General features: G+C 54.6%; 1 protein-coding gene across 4 annotated transcripts in view; it reads right to left on the bottom strand.

Annotated features, from left to right (window-relative positions):
- HTT (huntingtin) overlaps positions 1-21,618 on the bottom strand; it is a gene marked incomplete at its 3' end in the record, with an annotated part of 114,816 nt that overhangs the window by 30,213 nt on the left and 62,985 nt on the right. For all 4 annotated transcript variants that reach the window (XM_018049859.1, XM_018049861.1, XM_018049862.1 and 1 more), the window contains 12 exon segments: positions 1,355-1,471; positions 2,814-2,950; positions 5,410-5,558; positions 6,632-6,687; positions 8,457-8,618; positions 8,698-8,776; positions 10,419-10,642; positions 10,973-11,050; positions 16,776-16,886; positions 18,455-18,582; positions 20,107-20,233; positions 21,002-21,204. In XM_018049859.1, coding sequence (XP_017905348.1) covers positions 1,355-1,471; positions 2,814-2,950; positions 5,410-5,558; positions 6,632-6,687; positions 8,457-8,618; positions 8,698-8,776; positions 10,419-10,642; positions 10,973-11,050; positions 16,776-16,886; positions 18,455-18,582; positions 20,107-20,233; positions 21,002-21,204 — 1,571 coding nt within the window.

Raw genomic sequence — 21,618 nt, 5'->3', positions numbered from 1 at the left:
AGGTCCACGCAGGCCCCGAGCTGTGAACGGCTCTCTCCGCTACCCCCACCCTGACCGCCTGCTCAGCTCTCAGATTCACCCTGCCCTCCTCCTTCTGAGCCCCCTGAGGGCTCCCACATTCCCCCCCAGAGCGAGCTTCCCCAGGTGTCTGCTCAGGTCACCCTCACGTCCTTCGAGTCCCCAGGAGCATCCCCCCCAACGACCCTCGTCGGACACTATAGACAGTCACCAGGCCCTCTGCTGGCTGTCCCCCCCCCAGTATAGCATCCTCTGGGGCCAGGAGGGCAGGTGTGGTCATGGGGGGACGTGCGAATGCACCCCGTGCCGTGCCCCTGGCCCACAGACCACCCTGCACGCGGCGCCACTGGCAGGGAAGGTATGCTGGGTGTTCACCCCGCACCGCGGCCTGCCGCCTCCCCATGTCTGTGGTGAGAGGAGTGCAGAGCGCACGGAGCCCCACCCTGGAGATGCGGACCTGCGGCCGTGGATGCCTCGGCCAGCTTTAAACAGCAGAGCCACCCACTCACTAAAACTGCATCTTATCAGGCCTTCCCTGGTGGTCCAGGGGTTAGGACGCCATCCTTCCGCTGCCTGAAGCCTGGGTTTGATCCCTGGTCGGGACCTGAGATCCTGCAGCCGCATGTCATGTGCTGGCCGACAAAACAATCCTGTGTATCTGTTGCTCTTACCAGATGCCACAACCCTGCCCGCTCTCCCCGGCCCCGCCCTGGCCTCAGGATGACAGTCTGTGAGGAGAGCAGAGCAGGCAGCTGAGGCTGTGGAGACAGGGCCTACCTGCTCCCGCTAGCGCCAAGAGCCATGGGCACCGCACCGCACAGAGCACTCGCTCCCGAGCTGGCCGACCCGGACGAGCTGACGGGCACCTGCTGGCGGCACCCACGGCGCCTCACCCAGAGCTCTGCCGGCCGCAGGCATGGTCTCCTGGCTGCAGGCACGGTCTCTGGAGGGACCGTCTTTGCCGCGTCCCTGCCGCCGGCTCCAAAGGCAGTGCTGCGCCTGGGCAGGGAGTCCAGCCCTGGACCCCACACGGGTGGAGCCCACCGACGGCATCGTTCAACCACAGAAATCCTAAGTGATGCCTTACTGCCAGGCTGCTCTGTAAGCGGTAAGAAAAAACCCTCCCCAATAGAGCAAACAGGAAGGAGGCAGGGTGAGCAGGAAAGGAGGCAGCCCTGAGGCGCCGTGGGAGCCGGGCCGTCTCGGACCCGGGCCCCGCACTGGCCCGTGCGCACGGGTAACGCTGATAAAACGCGCCCGCTGGGGGTGAGCCCGAGCACACAGCTCCACGGCTGGCCCCACGGGAGGTGCGGGCGGGGGTGGGGGGAAGACGCACCTGCTGCTTGGCCAGCATCGGGAGGATGACGTCAGCCACCTGCCGGGACAGCCGCTTCCACCTGTCCTCGCTCTCCTTGTGGCACTGCCGCAGGACCAGCGTGAACATCTCCAGCACCTGCGGGGAAGGCCCAGACGCTCGAGCCCGGCCTGCGCGCCCCAGGTGCCGCACACACCGGGTGGACCCGGTGCGGCCACGCCTCGGGCCTTCCCAGGCTCCAACCAGAGGAAAGCCGGGCTCCTCTCAGCCTCGGGCGGAGCACAGGTGCGGGACCGGACCGCTGCACAGGGCGCCTGCTCCCATGAGCCTCCCCCCTGTTCTGCGTACTCTGCAAAGGCCCCCTCCCGCTGAAGACAGTTTGCTTCAGCAGAGTTCGCCGTGGCTGAACCCCAGTCTGGTCGTGATCCCTCCTAAACAGAGACCCCTGAATGCCTGTTTGGTAAACATGGTCTTGCGGGCACGAGGCCACCGTGAACCTGCTGCCAGGACCGCGCCTGTCACGACAGCAGACAGGGAGAGACGCAGGTGCCAGGCAGCCTGCAAAGCCGAAAATGCTTAATCCAGAGACAGTCTACAGCCCAGTCTATGAAATGCCATGTTCCAGGCGGAGCCCACTCCCTGGAAAGCCTGCCAGGCCACCGCCTCCCACAGTGGCCTCTCCCTTCCCAGAACCCAGCGGCACTTACGCAGAGGCAGGCAACTCTGCACTGCACCCCGTCTTCCCAAACCAAGGCCAGCCTCGCTCTGTCCCATAAGCCAGGCTGGGGACGCACGGGACACCAGCCCACTGCCTGCCAAGAGCTGGGCAGTGGCTCTCGAGCCTCTTATGGAAGTTGTACTTTTAATTGTATGGGATTTAATTCAACACTAAGTATTTAGTTAAATATTACCTAGGTTAAGCAAAACGAGAATGCACACAGAAGTGTTTCTATGAGAGAATCTGATGCCCAGAGACGAACGGTAACGAATTACTGAAACTGTGAGGGCGAGGCCCCCGCCACCCACAGAAGAGGGCTCTCTAAAAAGCCAGGTTTCAGATGGCCTCACACCATCTGAGATTCCAAATGCACCTCAAGGAAAGGAAGCCAGAAACCAGGGCAGACTCCGGTCCTCCACCAACACAGTGGTAAACACGCGTACAAACAAGTCTTTAAATCACTTCAGGCTGAGATCTTTAAAAACCGTTACTCAGAACTCCACCACTGTGATCAATGCTGCTGACTGATTTTTGGTCCTCGAATTGGAAAAGGGTCCTCCACCACCTTGACCGAACTTGTGACCGTCGGCCAGGCTGTGGGGCCTTAAAGAGAGACCCCATTAAGCCTTCCGCCTGCAGTGCCTCCCCACTGCCCAAGAGCCCAGGGCTGGCACAGAGCCACACCCACTGATGAGCAGACAGGCCACAGGGCGCTTCCTGCCATTCCTGCAGGGACAGGGAAGGGTCACCCCCACCCCTTACCTGATGGTACTGGATGAGTCTCAGCAGCATGGACACCACCACCTCCTTCTGGGTCTCAAGCTCTCTTCCTGCATCAGCCTTATTGGTTCCTCTTAAAACGAAGAGGTCATGGACTATGGGCTGCAGGGCAGGTATGGCTGTGGGCACAGAAGGACGCTAAGAAGGCACTCGGGAGACGACACTGACCCCACCAGACGACTCCAAGGAACAAAACTTATCTGCACTCGACTCGCTGATCAGGGATAATTTCAGGTTACCCAGGAGTGCACTGAGATTATCTGTACACCATCCTGGAAGGTCACGGTCTTCCCTGATGCTTGACAAGGTTGTGAAATCTTTTTGAAAACCAGGGCTTCTGTGACATAACATTACTTCTGACACAAAGTGATGCAAATTCAAAAGTTTTAAACTAAAACAAAAACAGCAGCATTCTAACCTCATACACAACGTGCTCAAAGAGTCACCTGAAAAGAGGACAGATGCTTTTCCAACAGAAAACACTTAGTCAAAGTATTAGATTTCTATACTATTTCAAGCAACTAAACTCACGCTCTCGTTAGACTAAGGGTTTCCCCCTCAAGGCCTGTCTTTACTCAAAACAGCAAAGTGAAGTGTTTGGCCTAACACACCCTCAGGAGTAAAGTAGGAAGGCCTTTCATTGAGGGCATCAGCCTGGCCAAGTCACCAGTTACTCAAAGGCACACTCTCACCCTCAGCCTCTCACACACACACTCTCTCACAGTGACACACACACACACACACACACGCTGAGTCTCCCACAGATGACCAGACACACACACACACACGCACACACACTCAGCTTGGCCAAGTCACCACAGTTACTCAAAGGCACACTCTCACCCTCAGCCTCGCACACACACACTCTCTCACAGTGACACACACACACACACACACACACACACGCTGAGTCTCCCACAGATGACCAGACACACACACACACACACGCACACGCACACACACACACACTGAGTCTCCCACAGATGACCAGACACACACACACACACGCACACACACACACACACACTCAGCTTGGCCAAGTCACCACAGTTACTCAAAGGCACACTCTCACCCTCAGCCTCGCACACACACACTCTCTCACAGTGACACACACACACACACACGCTGAGTCTCCCACAGATGACCACACACACACACACACACGCACACACACACACACACACACTCAGCTTGGCCAAGTCACCACAGTTACTCAAAGGCACACTCTCACCCTCAGCCTCGCACACACACACTCTCTCACAGTGACACACACACACACACACACACACACACACGCTGAGTCTCCCACAGATGACCAGACACACACACACACACGCACACACACACACACACACACTCAGCTTGGCCAAGTCACCACAGTTACTCAAAGGCACACTCTCACCCTCAGCCTCGCACACACACACTCTCTCACAGTGACACACACACACACACACACGCACACACACACTCAGCCTGGCCAAGTCACCACAGTTACTCAAAGGCACACTCTCACCCTCAGCCTCTCACACACACACTCTCTCACAGTGACACACACACACACACACACACACACACGCTGAGTCTCCCACAGATGACCAGATACACACACACACGCACACAGACACGCACACACACACTCAGCCTGGCCAAGTCACCACAGTTACTCAAAGGCACACTCTCACCCTCAGCCTCTCACACACACTCTCACAGTGACACGCACACACACGCACACACACACACGCTGAGTCTCCCACAGATGACCAGACACACACACACACACACACACGCACATACACACACGCTGAGTCTCCCACAGATGACCAGGCTCCATAGTGGAGACAGTAAGGTCTGGCTGTGCGTCGACTTTCCCTCCAAAGAAAGAACGCGCTTCCCTCTGGTCTGGGAAGCCTCAGCCGCCCCTCCAGTGAGGCCTGCACTCTCAGCTCCAGGGCCCGGGTGCACACGCGCAGTCAGGGCCCCTCTGCTGAGGCTGGGAAGGGGCCTGCAGTAGGCTGGCCGCCTTGCTAGCGTGGAGGCGGCGAGGAGCCGAGCCCTGCGCTCCCCCGCCCCCGGCCCAGGAGGTCCGCCTGCCACGGGACAGCACACGGGGACCCCAGTAAAAATCACGGCACAAAGGCCTCCGGGCTTCTGCCGACAGCGCTGCAGAGGGTGAGCAGCGCGAGCCGGGAGGAGACCAGAGGGGCGGCGCTCCTCCCCATGGCACAACCTCACTGCACCAGGTGGCAGTAGGTGCCTGGGCTGCGGGCCGCTCGCTGCGGACCTCACTTTAGCTCCTATGAAACAGCCAGGCAAAACAGAAGGTCCTGAATCACGGCCACACTGTACCTTCCAGGACACTGGGCGATAAACCCAGTGGCCTTACAGAAGCTGGATTTTAAAATTCTCCGTTTCACGTGGATAGACAGAGTGTCTATGGCAGATTCCACGTGCGTTGCTTGCACCTAGGTGGACCACACTCCCTTCTTCAGACACCTCTGCCAGAGTGCGCACACGCGCGACCGGCGGGAGGCAGTGTAAGCGCAGACCAAAGAGCCGGGGAGAGGCCTGCCCCTGTTACCGTGCGTCACCGCCTTCCTCCCGCTGGCCATGATGCCGTCACAGAGCTGGATGATTTTAGGGATCCCGATGATCTGTTTTGAGTGGTAACGCTCGTAAGACAGTAATACCAGGAAGAAAAAGATGTTTGGGATAATCGCCTCTGACTCCCTAGAAACAGAAACACCCAAAGACTTCCTTTTAAAATGAAAAAACATCATCGTATTAACAGCCCCAAACCAATCCTGATTCAAAGTGGAGAGCGTGCGTGTGAGAAAACAGCAGAGCGTGGGGTGGGGGGCAGCGCTTGGAGCCTCGGCACCCGGTTCGGTCCCATCACCCTCATCTCGAGTTCCTGTCTGGGGCGGGGCTCCCACGCCTGCTGGGGCGCCCGGGCAGTTGGCAGGGCTCAGTGAGGGCCCTGAGGGAGGCACCCTCACAACCGCAGCCCAGAGCGCCTCCATCTGCCCCACGCCCTGCCACTGAAGAACCTGGCACCCAGAGAAGAAAAGGTAACTTGCCTTCAATCACATGGTCAGGGTGACACACACGAGAACAAAAGCCTGGGTCTCTAGACCCGGGGACAGGGGGAGAGGCAGGCAGACAGACCGCTCAGGACACTCCTCTGCACTGCGCTTCCCTAACGACTAAGTGGCTCAGAAACTAAAGGAGCTTCATTTTCAATTATATTTACAGGATGAAGTATTAAAACCTTACAGGCTAGCAAGGTAAAGTTACTAGAGATAACCATATCTAACGCTGCTTTCTGTAAGATTAGAAAAAAATTACTGTTATCTCAAATAAGATTTCATTTAGCAAAACTATTATAATTAAATGCTTTGAAATCTGAAATGAAAACTGATGACACGTGTAATCGTCAGATAAAGAACTACCTCTCAACAAGGCTTGAGATACTTAAGTCATTAATTTTCAAGAGAAACAAAAATCCACAGCATGTTAATCAGACTTTCATTAAAAACAAGGCCTGGCAAAAATGCCTAACCATCTTTTAAAGTAAACACCCATCTTAAAAATCTAGAATTACATGTATGGACTTCCTTGGTAGGAAGTGATTAAGATGCCACACTTTTACTGCGGGGAACACAGGTTCAATCCCTGGTCAGGGAACTAAGATCTGCATGCCGCTTGGTGTGGCCGAAAAAATAAAATCAATCAAAATAAAATAAAATTACATGTAATTATCTAACAAGGACAAGAAATCTAAAGTAACAAAATGCAATTACCTGAACTGGCCGACTTCAATGTATTCAAACTGCTTCAACACAAATCCAATGAACACCTACAGGCAGGAAATGTAGTTTTCACATCAGTAATTGAAATGTGCAAACAGGTTACTTTCCTCGGCTCTCACCTGTACAGGCCTTCAACAAGTTCCCTGACAGCAGACAACCTTGCTCCTATACAAGAACTCAGACGCACTCTACGGCCAGATTAGATGATTTCAAGACACCTGCAGAAACCCCTTAAACTCATTTACTCAACAGCGAGGTGAAACCTCCTGGGAGAAACAAGAGACACTCCGGGAGCCAGCAGGGGCCCCAAAGGCGCAATGCAGGTCCTGCTGGTCCGGCTGCGGCACGCCCGGCAGCGTGGGCGTCCTGAACTGGCTTAGGGACAAGGTGTCCAGCTGAGCCCACCTTCTCCCCGCAGCACCAGCGTTCAGAGGGGCCGGGCACGCAGGGCTGCTGGGGGCGCGGTGGCCGCGAGTGGAGGCCGCATCCGCGACTGCTCACGGCCGTGTCGAGCTTCAAGTGCATGTTCATTTCCCACCCTGACACTCGAGCTCATCTCCGGTTTCCTCCTGGCCCCCCGGTGTGACCCGGACACAGACAGGGGCTCCGTAAGCCACGCCCTGAACTGAGGCAATTCCTGGGCCTGTTCTGTTTTTCTACCCCATTCATAAAGACCGTCACCGCAACCAAGCCTAAGAACTGGCGGGAGAGAGGGCCTGTTAGAGAGGACTGGTCGCTGTGAGGAGTCGCGAAGGTGCCTGCTGGGCTCCGACGAGTGGAGCCAGCCTGTGCCAGGCTCCACTTCCTCCCGGGAAGCCCCACGGCGGGTCCCACGCCTGCCTCCCCTCGGCCACGGCCACCCCACCGCGGACGAGGGCGTCCCCTCCCCAGACGACAGAAGCACTATCCCCTGGGAGCGTCTCCCCAGAGGAGGGAAATGGCTCTGTGGAGAATGTTCTCCTGACAACCAGCGCAGAGAGCAGGATGGTGAAGATGCTGGCCAGCACACAGCCCCCGGGCCCCTCCCCTCAGGTGGCCTGAGCACTGCGGGAAAGCGGGGTCGCCTCTCCATCAAGCTCCCCCAGGGGAGTGCCACAGCACCCACGAGATGGTGGCGTCTGGAAGCGCACTTCCCATCTCACCCCGGAAAGCAGCCCACGGCCACAGCCCCGCAGGGACGGCTGCAGCCCCCGCCCCACAGGGACGACCACGGCCCCCGCCCCACGGCCGCAGTCCCCGCCCCGCAGGCAACTCTCCCCGTGGTGAGCTCGGCTGGCCTGACTCCGGCTTTCAGAGAGTTCCCGTCACAAAGTGACCCGCCTCTCCACAGTCGCACGCGCCAGAGCAGGGTACGGGGGTGAGGGCCCAGGGGGCGGAAGCAAGTGTGGACCCTCGGGCCAGCTCAGACAACTGGGGCGCCCCGGGGGCCAGGCGCTGCCTGGCAGACCACACGCCTCCGTAGAAGGTGACAGCTAGGCAATGGCAACCGTCCCTCATAAGCTGTTTAAACCACACTCTGGGTTCTGCACAGATGTCCCCCCAAACCGTAAATTCAAACTACTCCTGGGGTGGGGGCAGGTGGGTGGGTGAGAGGAGCCGCTGCGGAAGCGTGAAGGCTGGACAGCCCGGCTGAGGGCGCTGCGCTCGCCCAGGCTCCACGGGCCAGGCCGCCGTGCCCACCAGCGGGTGAGGCAGAGGAGGGGCAGCAGCTGGTGCGGGAAGGAGACGCACTTCCTGAGGCAGGTCTCAGCGTCTCTCCCAGCTAGCCTCACTGCAGCAGGAACGGGTGCAGCAGGTCAGGACACGGGTGCCGCACCTGGTCTGAGTCCAGCAGGCAGTAGTTGACCCGCAGCTGGACTAGCTGCGCCAGCAAGGCCAGCACCTGCTTCTGCAGCTGCACGGAGGTCGTGGTCGTGTACTGCTTCAGTGCTTTTATGACGAGAGGCTCGAACAAGCGAATGTGATTGTGAATAGCATTCTGCGAAGAGAAACAACAGGCGAGTGAGTCTGCAGCTGCAGCTGCCTCCAGCCGCAACCCGCGAGGGGCTCCCAGTTACCTTGTCTGGTCGGTTCTTTGTGACGCTGGTGAGGTTTGTCTTCAGCTGGGTCGACACTTTCTGGAGGATGTCAAACCACCTGCCAGGTAGGAAAAAGGGCGAGCAAAGAACACCCTTCCATACTCTCCTGTGTCCCCAGGTAGACCCAGGTCAGGCTAACTCCAACTCACAGAATCAAAACATTTTAGGGTCAGAAAGAACTTCAACAGCCACTCAGTGTAGCGGCACAAGTTCTTCTTTTAATGAAGACTAGTCAGGCAAGGAAATGGCAACCCACTCCAGTATTTTTGTCTGGAAAAGCTCAGGGACAGAGGGGCCTGGTGGGCTACAGTCCATGGAGTCGCAAGGAGTCGGACACAAAGTCACAAAGACACAAAGTCACAAAGAGGCCGAGCGACTGAGCGTGCCATGAGACAGGACTGAGCTCACGGCGGCTGGGCCACACGGCTCGTCACCCGCAGCAGGCCAGCTGGGCCAGAGCGCTGCTGCCGCCAGACACTCACGCAGCCCCGGGGGCAGGCGCGCTGGAGGTGGCCAGGCTCGGGAAAGGCTCGGAGACTCAGAAGGCACAGCTTGATTTCTCTAAACTTTTACAGCAGATGCCCTTTTCTTTCCAAGAAACGTAATATTAACTGACAGTGATCAGACATTTGCTTGTTTTACTTATATCCCGTATTAGACAAAAATTTAAAGAGTCCTAGTCGGAGGAGGCAATGGCACCCCACTCCGGTCCTCTTGCCCGGAAAATCCCATGGATGGAGGAGCCTGGTGGGCTGCAGCCCATGGGGTCGTGAAGAGTCGGACACGACTGAGCGACTCCACTTTCACTTTTCACTTTCACACGTTGGAGAAGGAAACGGCAACCCACTTCAGTGTTCTTGCCTGGAGAATCCCAGGGACAGGGAGCCTGGTGGGCTGCCATCTATGGGGTCGCACAAAGTCGGACATGACTGAAACAACTCAGCAGCAATAGCAGTCCTGAGATTTAGGAAAAATCTGTATATCACCAATTAAACCCCCAAACATGGACATTTTCCTAAAATACTCTAAATCTATGTAATGAACACCCAGGAATTCTACGGCTACTACAGAGCAGTAACTCAAACATGCATTAATTAACAGTAATTTAAGAAACAACGACCGCAATTCCAGACATCCTAAAAGAAGCAAGCAAGCAAGCAAGAAAGTGAAGTCGCTCAGTCGTGTCCGACTCTCTGTGACTCCATGCACTGTAGCCCACTAGCTCTCCATCTATGGAATTTTCCAGGCAAGAGTACTGGAGTGGGTTGCCAGGGATCGAACCATATTACAGGCAGACGCTGTACCATCTGAGCCATCGGGGAAGCCCAGCACAGCCATGAATTAGGTGGAAAGAGGCCTTTATCCATGAAGCTGGGAACACACCGCCCACAGTCCTCTGCACACCAGCACAGCTGTACCACCCGAGCTGCGAGCCCCGAGTGCCACCCACACACAGGACCTGGCCCTGCAGCGACGCGCCTTCAGCATCTGTGGACACACGCGCCCCCTTCCTGCTCTGCTGATACGTCAGCATGAGTGGTCGCAGCTCAGCTCTCCTGTCCCGCAGCCCGGCCCCACCCACTGAGACCGGAACACCCCAGGCCCTCCTCTTTCACTGGACTACACACTTCTCTGAAGAGGGGCCTGCCTTCAGCAGCGCGGAGAGCTCTGGAGAACACTGGCGGCGCTCAGAAGGTTACCCTGCAGTGTCCTGGTCCTGCTCTGCCTGGGCCGCGTTCCGCAGGCTGGCGTCTGCTAAGGCCTGGGTGAAGAGGGTGTACGGCGCCATGAAGCAGTAGTGGTACAAGCCGGGCCGCGCGCTGGAGGAGCCGAGGCGCTGCGCACGGCCCTGCGACTTGCTGGCGTGCGAAGACAGGCCATCCAACTGGGAGGCCAGGTTTGTCCCGAACAGAGTCTTCAGCAACTAGGGCAGAAGAATTGAAATCATTGACAGTTGAATTAATGCACAATCTCCCACACACACACAGAGTCCGCCTGAAACGAACTGGATTCGCGAGCAAGACTTCCGGCCATGCAAATGCTGGAGGGGCGCTCGGACAGCAGGAAGGGGACAGGAGCCTGTCCCCAAGGGCGAGCCCCTCCTCCAGGGGCACAGGGGACAAGCAGCCTCTCGGCTGGAGAATGAGCGAGCAGAGGCGGGCCGGTGGGGCTGCCGGACGCAACATCTCCTGAGCGCCAGGCAGCGCGCCAGCATCGTGTGGGGAGAAGGGCTTCCCGGGAGCTCCTCGCTTACCTGCTGAACACACACGGTCGCCATCATCGGCTCTCGACTGAAGCAAGACTTCAGGTATCCCAGGATCTCTTCAACACACTGGAAAGGAGAAGTGTGAGGCATTAAAGGAAGCGAGTCACAGACCACTCACTGCTACAGTCCCACACGGACAGCAGACAGGACCGCTTCCATTTAAACTGGGAACATCCGTCAACGCCGAGGACACTCAGAGCAGGCTCTCACTTATCACAGCCGGAGACAGTGTGAAGCACTGACCTCCAGGCTCTCGCCCTTCCTTTCACGTGCTTCTATGTTCACGCCTCCGTTGGCTCACTCATCCAGACACAGGACATCGAGGATCTACCGTGCCCTCTGCCTCCAGCCCTGTTCTCAGAGCAGGAGGTCACAGTCCACAGGGGAGCTGAACGCCCTGCATCCCAGGGGCACCTGCAGACGGTCAGCTGAACGCAACACATGCTAAGTCAGGTGGGAGTCGCCCCAGAAAGTCCTAGATGTGTCTCGACAGGCTGCAAAGATGAGCACCACGACTCCCTGCAAACAACTGCCCTCACAGGGGCTTTTCCAGCCTCGGACACGAGGTCTGCGGCAGACAAGGCTCCCTGGAGACGAGAGCTGGTCCACGACCGCCACGGGCAGGCCCCTCCTCATGGCCACGCGGCCTCCAGCCACTGCTTGCGGGACATCAACTAGAGAGAAGGCCACTCGCTTCACTCATTCGATGCAACTTCCTGTACTGAACAGTGGCAGCTTTCTGTTCACTTCACATACTCAGGCCCATGTGTGTTGAATACTCCGATTAACTCCCCCTGGAACAGATGTCCAAGGCTGTATATATACCCTGCAGGGCTGAGTTTCTTCCACGCCATCGCTCATAGCAGGTAACTAATGGCACCCTACTCCAGTCCTCTTGCCTGGAAAATTCCATGGACGGAGGAGCCTGGTAGGCTGCAGTCCATGGGGTTGGTAAGAGCCGGACACGACTGAGCAGCTTGACTTTCACTTTTCACTTTCATGCATTGGAGAAGGAAATGGCAACCCACTCCAGTGTTCTTGCCTGGAGAATTGCAGGGACGGGGGAGCCTGGTGGGCTGCCGTCTATGGGGTCGCACAGAGTCGGACATGACTGTAGCGACTTAGCAGCAGCAACAGCAAGAAGTGTTAACTGGAAGAATTCAACCGAAGTCTTCCATATCACAAGCTGTCTAATGAAGAATCATGTCTCTTAACAAATACATATGGAATGCTTCTGTGCACTCCCAGGTCTCCTGCACTGCAGGCAGACACTTTACCATCTGAGCCACCAGGGAAATCCAGAAACTAAGTTCAGTTCAGCTCAGTCTCTCAGTCATGTCGGACTCTTTGCAACTCCATGGACTGCAACGAGCCAGGCTTCCCTGTCCTTCTCCCAGAGCTTGCTCAAACTCATGTCCATCGAGTCGGTGATGCCATCCAGCCACCTCATCCTCTGTCATCCCCTTCTCCTCCTGCCTTCAATCTTTCCCAGCATCAGGGTCTTTTCCAATGAGTCAGTTCTTTGCATTAGGTGGCCAAAGTTTTAGAGCTTCAGCTTCAGCATCAGTCCTCCCAATGAATATTCAGGACTGATTTCCTTAAGGATGGACTGGTTGGATCTCCTTGCTGTCCAAAGGACTCTCAAGAGTCTTCTCCAACACCACAGTTCAAAAACATCAATTCTGTGGCACTCAGCCTTCTTCACAGTCCAACTCTCACATCCATACATGACCAATGGAAAAACCACAGCCTTGACCAGATGGATCTTTGTTGGCAAAGTAATGTCTCTGCTTTTGATTATGCTATCTAGGTTGGTCATAACTTTTCTTCCAAGGAGTAAGCGTCTTTTAATTTCATGGCTGCAGTCACCATCTGCAGTGATTTTGGAGCCCCCAAAAATAAAGTCTGACACTGTTTCCACTGTTTCCCCATCTATTTCCCATGAAGTGATGGGACCGGACGCCATAATCTTTGTTTTCTGAATGTTAAGCTTTAGGCCAACTTTTTCACTCTCCTCTTTCACTTTCATCAAGAGGCTTTTTAGTTCCTCTTCACTTTCTGCCATAAGGGTGGTGTTATCTGCATATCTGAGGTTATTGATATTTCTCCCGGCAATCTTGATTCCAGCTTGTGCTTCTTCCAGCCCAGTGTTTCTCATGATGTACTCTGCATATATGTTAAATAAGCAGGATGACAATATACGGCCTTGAGGTACTCCTTTCCCAATTTGGAATCAGTTTTCCCTCTCTGGTTCTAACTGTTGCTTCTTGACGTGCATACAGGTCTCTCAGGAGGCAGGTAAGGTGGTCTGGTATTCCCATCTCCTGAAGAATTTTCCACAGAAGAATTTTCTTGTGATCTACACAGTCAAAGGCTTTGGCGTAACCAATAAAGCAGAAGTAGATGTTTTTCTGGAACTCTCTTGCTTTTTTGATGATCCAACGGATGTTGGCAATTTGATCTCTGGTTCCTCTGCTTTTTCTAAATCCAGTTTGAACATCTGAAGTTCATGGGTCACATACTGTTGAAGACTGGCTTGGAGAATTTTGAGCATTACTTTGCTAGTGTGTGAAATGAGTGCAATTGTGAGGTAGTCTGAACATTCTTTGGCATAGCCCTTCTTTCAGATTGGAATGAAAACTGACCTTTTCCAGTCCTGTGGCCACTGCTGAGTTTTCCAAATTTGCTGGCATATTGAGTGCAGCACTTTCATAGCATCATCTTTTAGGATCTGAAATAGCTCAATTGGAATTTCATCACCTCTACTAGCTTTGTTCATAGTGATGCTTCCTAAGGCCCACTTGACTTCGCATTCCAGGATGTCTGGCTCTAGGTGAGTGATCACACCATCGTGGTTATCTGGGTCATGAAGATCTTTTTTGTATAGTTCTTCTGTGTATTTTTGCCATCAGTTCTTAGTATCTTCTGCTTCTGTTAGGTCCATACCACTTCTGTCCTTTACTGTGCTGATCTTTGTGTGAAATGTTCCCCTGGTATCTCTAATTTCCTTGAAGAGATCACTTGTCTTTCCTATTCTGTTGTTTTCCCCTATTTCTTTGAACTGATCACTGAGGAAGGCTTTCTTACCTCTTCTTGCTATTCTTTGGAACTCTGCATTCAGATAGGTATATCTTTCCTTTTCTCCTTTGCCTTTTACTTCTCTTTTTCTCAGCTATTTGTAAGGCCTCCTCAGACAGCCATTTTGCCTTTTTGTATTTCTTTTTCTTGGGGATGGTCTTGGTTACTGTCTCCTGTAAAATGTCACGAACTTCGGTCTACTGCTCTTCAGGCACTCTGTCTATCAGATCTACTCCCTTGAATCTATTTGTCGCTTTCACTGTATAATCATAAGCCATTTGATTTAGGTCTTATCTGAATGGGCTAATGGTTTTCCCTACTTTCTTCAATTTAAGTCTGAATTTGCCAATAAGGAGTTCATGATCTGAGCCACATTCAGCTCCTGATCTTATTTTTGCTAACTGTATAGAGCTTCTCCATCTTTGGCTGCAAAGAATATAACCAATCTGATTTCGGTGTTGACCATCTGGTGATGTCCACTTGTAGAGTCTTCTCTCGTATTTTTGGAAGAGGGTGTTTGCTACGACCAGTGCATTCTCTTGGCAAAACTGTTAGCCTTTGCCTTACTTCGTTTTGTACTCCAGGGCCAAACCTGCCTGTTACTCCAGGTATCCGTTGACTTCCTACTTTTGCATTCCAGTCCCCTATGATGAAAAGGACATCTTTTTTGGGTGTTAGTTCTCGGAGGTCTTGTAGGTCTTCACAGAACTGTTCAGCTTCTTCAGCATTACTGGTTTGGGCATAGACTTGGATTACTGTGATATTGAATGGTTTGCCTTGGAAACGAACAGAGATCCTTCTGTCACTTTTGAGACTGCACCCAAGTACTGCATTTCAGACTCTTTAGCTGACTGTGAGGGCTACTCCACTTCTTCTAAGGGATTCTTGCCCACCGTAGTAGATATAATGGTCATTTGAATTAAATTCGCCATTCAAGTCCATTTTAGTTCAGATTTCTAAAATGTCGACGTTCACTCTTGCCATCTCCTGTTTGACTACTTGCAATTTGCCTTGATTCACGGACCTGACATTCCAGGTTCCTGTGCAACACTGGTCTTCACTGCACTGGACTTCCGTCACCAGTCACATCCACTACTGGGCGTTGTTTTCGCTTTGGCTCCATTTCTTCATCCTTTCTGGAGTCATTTCTCCACTGATCTCCAGCAGCACACTGAACTCCCTACCGACCTGGGGAGCTCATCCTCCTCCAGTGTCCTACCGTTTTGCCTTTCATGCTGCTCACGGGCTCTCAAGGCAAGAATACTGAAGTGGTTTGCCATTCCCTTCTCCAGTGGCCCACGTTTTGTCAGAGCTCTCCACCGTGACCTGTCCGCCTCGGGTGGCTAAGAAACTGAAAACAGGTGAAGAAAGTACGGTCCTGTCGGCCTTCCGAGAGTCCAGAGAAACCAGGAAACAAGTCCTGGGCAGGAACATAAACATACGGGATAACAAAGGGACACCCCGTTCCCAGCCAGTAAGGGCTAAGAGGGACCTCATTTATCCCACAGTCAAACCACCAAAAAAGCCAGACAATACATGAGACCACGACTCCAAGACCATGATCACCAGGCACCAGAGGACAGGGGTCCCTGAGAGATGGGAGACAAGCTAGTTAGCCGAACGGCTGGCCTGCTCACTGCGTCCCTCGGAGAGCTCCTGGGAGGGGCATGAGGACGAGGGATGGAGCAGAGCCTGGGAGCCCCGAGTCGAGAAGGAGCTGGGAGCGCAGGAAGCAGACTCAGTGAGGGTTCCAAAGAAGAGAAGCCTCCCAGAGAGGACCTGGGGAGGCCCTGCAGTGCTGGGCGGGGAGGAGGCCGGCAGAGGGAGCACGTTCAAAGCTCACACAGGCCGGACGGTGACCCCTCTCCCTGCGGGCTCGCAGCCCCGGGCTGAGCCAGAGAGCCCTTGCCTCGGGTGGAAGACTCAGCCCTGGACCCAGCACTGCTCTGCCCCCTCTGAGCTGACACGTGGGAAAAGTGTAAGCAACAAGTGAGGAGAAGCAGAAGACAGTGTGCACAGTGACCAAGACCAGGTCAGCCCTACACACGTCGAGAGGAAGACGGGAGAACGGGAACAGTGGACTGCGCAGTAGCCCACGCTGCTCAGCGCGGGCCTTCAGAAACTCACTGTGGAGTTCATCAGACACCAAGATGCCCTAGCCGGACAGGTGGTCCCAACACAGCAGAGCAAGTGGGCAAGGCGCTAACTGTGCAGTCTGGACGGGGACACAGCATGGGCAGCCGCCGCACGACCCCTTAACTCTCCCATCTGCCTGACCAGGTCCCCACGACAGGAGGGTGGCGGACAGAGGTCAGTTACTAGGCTCGGAACCGAAGTCCACAAGCCTCAAGCACAGCTCTGCTCCTTCCTAAAGCGCCACTGAACAAGCCACACACCCTCACTGTGACTGCTTTGACTTTTCAACATGCAGCAGGTCAGAGAAAGCAAAAGACTCAACAGTTTCAAACCCCGTAGTCTTCTAATTCAACTGTGTCTGAACTAATATACAGCAAGAAGTGAAAAGAGAATACGAATCGAACTCCCCTCAATGCGAGTCTAAGATGACAATCAGACTCAGGTGCCCAAACTGAAGAACCTTCTCCCTGCTTCCCAAACATGCCGGGATGGTGGGCTCCCACCCCAAGGCACCTGGCCCAGAGGTGCATTTCAGGTGTGCCAGCCACAGTTCAGCGAGAAGACAGGAAACACAAACCTTCCCGATGTCCTGCAGCGTTGCCAGCTCCAGAATCTGAGACAGAACGTCCAAGGCAGAGCGCAGGAAACCCCCAAACTTCTCGCTGCTGCTCTGAAGATCCAAGGTGACCTGGGGATGAGGAGGGAGACGAGAACACAGCGTCACTGGGGCGGCGGCCTCCTGGGCACCCGAGACAGAACCACGATCTGCAGCGGGGAGCTGTGTTCCACTAGGCAGCCCAAGGCTCATCTTGGTGGGGGGTGGGGATGAGGGTGGGGGGTGGCTTCTATTTGTAGCACTGGGAAAATACCTTGGAAAGGAAATTACTCTTCCAGATAGCTAAATAAAAACTGATTTTCAAAGGCGTCTTCCAACTTATATTTGACATTATTGAAAGAACTAATTCCTAACCTTCTATCATAATGAGAAAAAATGCTTAATGCCCATCATAACCAGTATCTGATAAGCATCAAAAAAAACACTGGAACACACGTCCTTTTCCACACCAGGGTTTCACTGGTGGCTCAGATGGTAAATAATCTGCCTGCAATGGGGGAGACCCGGGTTCGATCCCTGGGTCAGGAAGACCCGCTAGAGGAGGCTGTGGCAACCCACTCCAGTATCCTTGCCTGGAGAACCCCATGGACAGAGGAGCCCGGCGCGCTGCAGTCCACGGGGTCGCGATCAGACACGACTGAGCGACTGAGCACAAGCACAGCTCTCCCACGCACATCCGGGCCGTGATCAAACCCGGACACAGCCTTGTAGTCCGGCTGCAGCAAAGTATTAAACTAGTCCAAAAGGTGCTAAGTTAGGGTCCTACAGGGCCCAGCTTAAGTCATTTTTGCAGCAATTTCCCCCATTTAACAGACGGAGAGGAGGATCAGGTCCAAGGATATAACGTGTAAGAACAAGGGTGAGAGGGAGAGACTGACTGTGAAAATGAAGGCTGGCAAAACCCTTGCAAAAATACTACAATAAGTAGAAAGGATTTGCTCAGTGAAATAAAATCTAACCACTGCTGAAAAAGGAAAAAAAACCCGTTCTCAGAATGAGAAATATACCCAGGCAGAAGAGTCACCAAGGCAGACGGCTGTCCTTCCAGAAACCCGCCTGCAGGGCTGGCGCGGGGATCTGGGAACTCGGCCGGGAAGCAGTCCGCTGGACTGACACCAGCTCTCCTGAGCGCTGGGGGCTCACTGTGCCGGACTGTCTGGACGCACGCGTTCCGGCGGGAGCCCTGCTTTCCTCTCCTAGCGTGGCCGCACATTTGCTCTTGTGAGGGGTGGGGGTGTGCTCCTAGTGGCCTCACGGGGGCAGAGGTTGCTCCAGACTCCGCCTGTGTCCTCTCCCTCACGGGCTGGCCGTATGTCCTCCCTACCCGGCTATGAGGAGTCCGCACGGCGAGCGCAACCACGTGCTGAGTCCTAGGAGTCTGTCCAGAGGATCTCTGAACATGCGTGGTCTTGGGGCGCCCGGACCCAGCACCAGCAGATCATAAAGACATCATTTTTCCAATAAAAACCCTGACCTTTCGTACGATGGGAGCTATCATAAGCAAAGCTGAGAAAGCTAGTCATAACTCACATCCCTAAGGCATCCTCACTTATACATAGGTCTGTAAGCTACAATCGTAGGAAAAACGTTGAGAGTCCCCTGAAATGTGTGAGAGCAAGGGCATTTTACCAAAGCAGTACCTTGTAGTTGGCGTGAGTGGCTCTCAGGGCGTCGTGCAGTTTGAGGTAAGAAGGCAGGTGACAGAAGCTCCCCAGTGACGAGGACTTGCTTGTGGCAACAGGCCCTGAGGTTTCAGGTGGTCGAGAGGCTGCACACAGACAGATACACTTTCAGATCAAAAGGAAATACTTGCCAAGTTTAAAAGAGACCACTGTAATAATTATTTTTTAAGCATTCTAGTAGGATAAAACGCCACCTTTTCCTGACTTTTTGATTAATTACAAGTAATAAGAAACTGACTATTAAACATCAGTAGACTCTGAGTACCTCCCGAAAGGTAACACAATAAAATAAAGAGAAGACAAGCGTGATGCTGGAGGTGTCTGCTTTGGCCTGGATGCAATTCAGAGCAACAACCGATTCGAGGATCTTCAGTCAGTCTGAAAACCTCCCAGAGCACAAGGCTCCCAGGAGCAGCAGGGGGATCGCCCCCAGCTGACTGAAGTCACAAGCCCTGTAAGCAAGTCAACAGGGGCACAGTGAGCATGCACAGATGACCGCGCAGGTCACACGCTATCATTGAGCTGGTACTAAACACAAAATGCTGCAAGGCCTTACAGATTGGTGGTTGGGGGTCCTTAGTTTATCAGTCATCAGGAAGATGACCAGTCACATACTGATGACTATATCTGCATAGTTCTGAGCTTTTCGGATGCTAAATCCCCAGCGGTACTGCCATCAATCCTTAGAAAACAGCATCTTTTCAAATGCTTTATACAGGGAACTACCTCCCTGTCGGTCCAGTGCTCAGGACCCAGTGCTTTCACTGCCAAGGACCCAGGTTCAATCCCTAGTTAGGGAACTAAGATACCACAAGGCATGCAGTGTAGCCGAAAGAAGGGATAAACTTCCAACAATGATAAAATGCTCAACACGAACGCTTTACAAGCAAATGGATACAAGAGTCACGTGCGGCCCCAGCACTGTGAGGTGGCATGTGACCACATGTGGTGGAGCCCAGTCGCCTGCCCTCAAGGACCACCGTGAGGGGCACAGACGGCACCCATCACAGGCAGAGCCCACGGGCACTCTGGCCCCTCTGGCCCGAGACCCCACAAGCATCCGTGAACTCTTCAGGTTCGGCTCACGCAGATGGTTTCATCCCCACTCTCCTCCCTACACGGCCTTTCCAAATGGAGGGTCTCCACTTCCTACTTCATTATTCTCACCTCTGCACCTCTGAGCACCTCTGTTGGGAACTACCTCTGTTCCCAGCCCTCTACACCCCTTCCCTTCCTGAACATCAACGAGAAGAGCAGAAGGGAGGAGGCGCAGGGCACAGGGAGCACAGGGCGGGCACCTGCAGAGGGCTGGGACCCTGAGTAATTAGAACACCACACTCACACACGCTCAAAACCAAAGCGTGCTCTGTGTCCTCTTAGCAATTAACACCCGAAAGCACATCTGGGGAAACCACTTCTGTGGTTTTGTTCTGTGCATTTTATTCCCCAAACTCCACGTTATCCATCAGCCTGGACGGAAGTGTGGAGTCCTAATCGCTGGGACACTGACGGCCCCCGGCCCGCCCCGCCCCCCGCCCCGCCCCGGCCCCACTCCCACCCCTCCCCGCCCCCAGCCTGGCCCCCGCCCCAGGCCCACCGCGGCCTCACACCTGGACTGGACTCGCCGCCTTTCTTGGGACTCACGGGCACAGACGCCTGCTCTCCCGGCTCCTTCTCTTTCCCCTTCCTTCGGATTGGGCTCAGAGAAGGCGGGTTTGTGAGAGAAGGCAGGGCTGCCTAAAACAGAACACAAGACACCGTGAAGGAAGTGTAACCAACAAGAAACCAAGAACTAGGCTATGTGTGTACTTCACCATCTGCGGAAAAGAGTGGAATTCATTTCATTTGACTCTGCATCTGCGGGGCTCAGAGTCTGTACACACACTGTCCACTTTAATCCACACGACAATCGCCCGTGGTGAGAGGTGGCCCAGCACTTCCTGACGGGAGCCCTGTGAACACCAGAGGCTGGAGAGGCCTCAGCAGGCCACAGGGGCTGCAGGAGGCTTCGGGCGTCCAGGCCCACCACCTCCAAGAGTGAGCATGGGGATGCCCTCCGGGGGCCAGGGCATGAAGCAGAGTAGGGAGCAACGCTCTCAACTCAATTTTCAAATAAGACAGGCTCAGCGATGATGAAGGGACTTAATCAATGTCACAGCCAACAAGCAGCTGAGCTAGGCAGCAACAAACCCAGACTCTCCACGAAGTCCACACTCTGCACACCCACGAGAGAACGCAGAGCCCCAGCCCGCACTGCGGAAGGCAGAGGCATGTGCACCCTGGCTCGCTGCTGGCCCACTTCACGATCTAAGAAGTCACCTTACACCTTGGAGCATCGTCTGCACAGCGGACATGGGGGCTTAAGGGCTGCCAGCAGAATGGACTGCAAGGCAGCAGGGAGGGGCTAGAGAGCCCAGAAAGAGGCGGCTGCACCCAGAAAACCCGGTGTCTGGGAGCCCCCGCACCGTCTGAGCTGAGGGAAGAGCTGCCCGAGTGAGGGGTTACCTTCACTGCGGGTCCCGGAGCCACATCGTCCAGGACGTGCGCACAGATGTTGATGACCTTCAGCAGGTGGGAGAAGAGCTGCTCCACCATGGGCACCAGGGTCCGGTCACCCAGGGCCGGCCACGCCTCCTCCTGCTTGCTGGCTGCCGTGCTGGCCTCATCTTCAGAGGCCCACGAGCTCCTCAGAGACCTGGGGGCACTGGCTGCAATATGGGCACACACGTCACCCCCCAGAGCCAGGGCGGGGGGCAAGACCAAGCCACTCAAACCTGTCCACATGGGGCGTCTGCTGGATACCCTCTGGGGCCAGCTGATGCCTCAGGTTCCACAGGAACCTGACATGTCCCTGTGTGCCCACTTGCCATGAACCCACCTTCATACACCCCAGGACGACAGTCCCCTTCCTGATCTAGACAACTCAAGTTCAACTGGCAATCGAGACCTGCGGATTCTGTCTCCCTCACTCTCTTTCAATTGGTTTCTTCAACACAAGCCACAACCATCACCCTGTTCAGACCCTCTCCATCTTGCCTTAACTGCGAGCTTCCCCAACTTCTCCAATCTGTGTTCGCGTAAGCCAAGTGGTCTTCCTAAAATACTGACCCGATTGTTAGTCC

This window comes from Capra hircus, chromosome 6 (assembly GCF_001704415.2).
Source record: "Capra hircus breed San Clemente chromosome 6, ASM170441v1, whole genome shotgun sequence".
Taxonomy (NCBI): domain Eukaryota; kingdom Metazoa; phylum Chordata; class Mammalia; order Artiodactyla; family Bovidae; genus Capra; species Capra hircus.
This window is presented reverse-complemented; position numbering and strand designations above follow the sequence as displayed.